This window comes from Branchiostoma belcheri, unplaced genomic scaffold (genome assembly GCF_001625305.1).
Source record: "Branchiostoma belcheri isolate BF01 breed outbred unplaced genomic scaffold, Haploidv18h27 scaffold119, whole genome shotgun sequence".
Classification (NCBI taxonomy): Eukaryota; Metazoa; Chordata; class Leptocardii; order Amphioxiformes; family Branchiostomatidae; genus Branchiostoma; species Branchiostoma belcheri.
The window spans coordinates 1008901-1013591 of record NW_017802591.1 but is presented as its reverse complement, the minus strand read 5'-3'; the positions used below and the strand labels follow the sequence as shown (position 1 = coordinate 1013591).

Sequence of the window (4691 nt, the reverse complement as noted above, 5' to 3'; positions counted from 1 at the left end):
CAATTATGTGTATATTTGCATTATTGTTATCTGTTAATGTTCCACTCTGCATATATGACATATATTGCATACTTATATTGTGTGCTATTGTGTGCAACAATGCAACTTTTAAGTTTTCTTATCAATCATGCATATTAAGCCCCCATTTACATAGTTTGCATTTCATTCTGCACATTGTGATCATGGATTTTAAAGGTTAAGGACTTATTACAGGCCGAACAAGCTTTACAAAGTAAAATAAAGGCATTGAATTTACTTGATTGACATCTCTGTTTAAGCTATCTACGTGCCTGAACTCCAGAAAATTCGTCGTTCCTTTCTTGATTTATCCACTTTAAAACATTCACCCCTTTAGTTCCAGAACAAGCTGATAGGGAGACCAAACCCACACCAATTGTTCTTGACATGAAAACTATCTTCCACCATAAAATTAATACCATAACAGGTTCAGGGCAAAATATGCAAATAAAGGAAGTTCTGCTGCAGTACCAAGGTCCGTTAGAAGGAGGCCCAAATGTAATCTTAAGCTTGGTCTAAGACCTACCAGCATATAGCAAACATCATCACAATTCATGAAGGTGTTCTTAAGTTAACACCGACAACATTTATGTGGAAACGCACACACAGAGGCACACAGACATACACAGAGACAGACCAAAAACAATTTCTGAATTTTTATGTTGCAAAAAAAATCGCATCTTCTGGACCCCCAAAACTAATCATATACTGAAAATAAAAAATCAAAATAATCCGCCACAAATACAGTTTTTATTGAACAGCATACTAAATAATATCATTTACCTTAATTTTTTTTAAATGTGAGAAGTGTAACCAAAGATCTTACTTGTGTAGTTGAACTGGAACCCCTGATGGCTGATCCTACGGCTAGATGTAAACCTCAGGAACATCGTATTGGATGTGCTGATGATGGGGCTAATTTGCGAGTGGCGACCCGTTAGCCTAGATGTTGTGTAATAAAACAATAAAACAAAACAAAAATCAATATCTGACGCACAAACTATTGTAATATTACCAGCTTTTGGGCCTGTTTTTCGTTATGCAGAATTACGTCAAGCGTGAAGAGTGGCTTGAATATCCCATTTTGGTTGGTTATCATTATTACTTCGTGTAGTTTTGATTCATAAAAATACTAGAGTTCGTAGGGCTCATGTCTTCGACTGTGTGATATTGTTTTGGTGGGTGTTTTTGTTTGTAAATATATATATATATATATGGTAGTTTTTTGTGTAGATGTTTATTGTTGTTATTGATGGTATAAAGTTTATACACTACTTATAAATTGTGTAAAATTGGGCTTTTTGGCTATTTTTGGACAAAATCTGTACATTTTGGGTCCTGGAGACCAGGTATTACACTCAAATCATCTGAAATTTGGTATGGGTATGCTTCATATATCTACCAACAACAATTAATTGTACATTTTGGCATACTATCCCTGAAACTTGTATAATTGGGGATTTTTTGACCGTTTTTAGGTCACAATATATAGTTATATATATATATATTAATATATAATTGCAATAGTGCCTATCAATGAGTCATCAGTCTGGCATGCAGAGCAAGAACCAATAGGCATGCAGCTTTCCTTTAATCTTCCTGCTCATTGGCTGTTGGAATTTGATTGAGTTAACTTCACGAACAGCTGTATACCATATCAAAAGTAGGTACTGCATTGAATTGTTTTGGTAGGTATGTCAAACTTTCCTGCTCAAGCATTGGAATGTGGGGCATAAACGCTTTTCTATCTTGAAAATCAACAGTTTGCATTATGCAAATAAAAATACTAATCAATGATGTAGGGGATATACCTATCCAACTGTTGTATTCGTAGTTATATGTCACTTCATACTATATTTATATCGATGTGAAACATTGTTTCCCTTGTATTCTCCTTCTCAGTTCCTGCCATGTCGTAAAATGTGGTGAAGCCATGCTGAATTTGCTCCAAAGCAAATGTCGGCCTTTCTAGTTACTCCGATAATCGCTATCCATAACCGTCGCAACTATCGGATCGTATCTAGAGTGCTTCAAGATTTGTTGAAAATACTGGTAACGTTATGTGAGCACTACGGTACGTTTTAACACCGATTCTTTGTCTCGCCCTGCTAAAATTTTGGTCTAAAATACAGGCGAATATATCGCTAACGAAGCCCACTTAAGTGCAGATTTAGGTTTCTGGTTTTTAGCAGGACATGATAAACCCTTAAAGTTCTTTAAGCCAAAAATATTGTAGGGAGAAAGGAAAACACATAACTTCGCTAGAGTCCACCGTCGATCCGTCGCGGATGTCACGTGGTAGTGGCCCACGTCACCGAATTTATATAGCAAGGATCGTATGTTTCCAAGTAATGGATCCTATGTATTCCGTAAGATTCGTTTCTAGTAATGGATCGTATGGAATCCATAGAATTCGTATGTTTCTAATAATGGATCGTATGCATTCCGTTAAATTCGTGTGAATCCGTTAGCACAATTCCTGGTACTTAGGCCAAAACATAAATGTGGTGCCTTACAAAGAGAGAAGTCCTGTAATAAACGTAACGTAACAAACAAACGAACACCACATGCTACTAGCTACCAGTTTTGTGGTCAGGCTTTAGCAACCACAAACATCCATCCGTATCTGGGCTTCACGCTTACAAGTGGACTGAAGTGGGGTGCACATGTTAATAATATCACAACTAAGGCGAAACAGACATTGGGAGTGATTAAACGTAATCTGTGGGCATGTCCAACTGGAGTAAAATCACTTGCATACACGTCACTTGTAAGACGGAACCTAGATTTTGCTGCGACAGTATGGGATCCATATACAAAGAAAGACAAAGGCAAACTGGAAAGGGTACAGACTGAATCAAGCTGCAAGATTCTGTATGAACAGCTATGAAAGAGGTGCTGGTGTCACGGAAATGAAAAGAAACCTACAGTGGACCTCACTGGAAGACAGAAGAAAGATGTCCAGACTATGCATGATGTACAAAATGACTAATAAACTGGTGGACGTCCCAACTAATAAATACCTAATACCAGCCCAGAAGGGAACAAGAAATAGCCATGCATTCAAGTACCAGAGTTATCAACCAAGGATTGAGGTGTTCAAGAATTCATTCTTTCCTAGAACTATTGCAGAGTGGAACTCACTGTCACCAAGTACAATAGGGGCATTGTCAATAAATAGCTTTAAACAATGTCTTGAGCTAGAAGTTCAAGGGTTAGGTGTAACAAGTCGATCGGTGTAATATAGCCAGCTGCCGCCGCGCCGCGTGCCTGCGAAGCTGGTGTGTTACGCTGAAAGGCGGTTATACCGGCCATACAGATACAGATACAATCATTTCAATACGTTAATATTTTTTGAAGTAGTGTCTTAGAATAGACCTATCGTATTGCTCACATTGAACTTGTTGCCAACATTGTACAATGTACAACTGTCGGGCAATAAAGTTCATTTATTGACTCTAACAATAGTGTTCAGTCTGTACTTAGGTCGGTTTCCTTCCATCGCAACTCATACTTAACAAACCTCAAGAAACGTCTGTTTGTATAGAATTTAATTCGTGTTGGTTTTCTTTTAATATGTATTTATGTTTTGTTTCTGCGCTGTCTAACTATGGGCCAGTGAGTGTCTGAAATAAATAAATGATAATTATTACTTTTTTATCTCTTTCGCATTATCACTGGCTCCATCGTAGATGGTGAGAAAGTCCCAACGTTCCTCAGTGTCGAAGCTGTCAAACGTGAGGATAATGATGCTTCCTTCTGGTACAGTGATCAGCCACTCACAGTTCTCATTGTTGCCATAGTTACCGGGATAGTTGGGTGACGTCACAGGGCCACCAGAAGGAGCCGTCAGGTCACCTCCACATCCGGTGGCGCTGGTTACTGTGGAATGAGAAATAACATCATCAGGTGCAGGTAACGTAACGCCACTATGTAAGCGTGAAGGAAGGCTAATGTGTTTTATACATGGTCACTGATTCTATACATATTTATTTGAACATATACATGGTATGGACTTGAATATTGTTTTTACCTATTTACTCTTCCTTTTCTTCTCATAGATCCTATGCTTCTAATCAGATCAAGAAGCATAGGATCTATGAGAAGAAATGAGCTGATTGGGTTATGGCTTCTCGCCGCTATATTCAACCGATGTAGGTGGCACTAATGTGAGCCGGGACGAGGGGAGATACAAAGTAAGCCATGTTTGAGATTGTGTTCTCGCCGCAAAAGCGCCACCTACATCGGCTACATATAACGGCAAAAAGCTGGACTCCAGTCAAAACGTTCTGACGAAGGTGTCTGATAGACATCGAAACGGAAGCAAGCTAGGACGAATCTCTGGTTGTGTGAAAGAAAATCCCAATATCGTAGCGTCCAATGCCTTCAGTTACTTACCGGTGCACATGGTTATACAGTAAACCACATCCTCTAACCATAATTAAAGTTGCTTTAGAATACAAACAGCATAGAGGCTCATCGCGCGCATAGACTTTCGCCTTATTTTGAAAAAAAAAGACGAAATTTTGTTGCCTTCCGACGGTGGTCAACAAGTCGCAAATGTCATAAACATCTATCAGTTCTGTCTCAAAATGCCTATTTTTTAAAGTTGTTCCAGTGATATGAGGCATAATTACTTGGTCTTTGATGGCAAGTGTTGACAGTCTAAGGTA

The 4691-nt window shown here is 38.5% G+C and overlaps 1 protein-coding gene across 1 annotated transcript in view; it reads right to left on the bottom strand.

The window, feature by feature from the left end:
* Window positions 1-4426, bottom strand: part of LOC109462573 (deleted in malignant brain tumors 1 protein-like) — a 30608-nt gene extending 26182 nt beyond the window's left edge. Inside the window, exons 1-3 of the mRNA XM_019759125.1 lie at window positions 4417-4426; window positions 3672-3900; window positions 845-960 (exon numbers count right to left, since the gene is read on the bottom strand). Of these exons, the coding sequence (XP_019614684.1) occupies window positions 845-960; window positions 3672-3900; window positions 4417-4426 (355 nt within the window). The remainder of the gene's footprint in view (window positions 1-844; window positions 961-3671; window positions 3901-4416) is intronic.
* Between the last annotated feature and the right edge of the window lie 265 nt (window positions 4427-4691).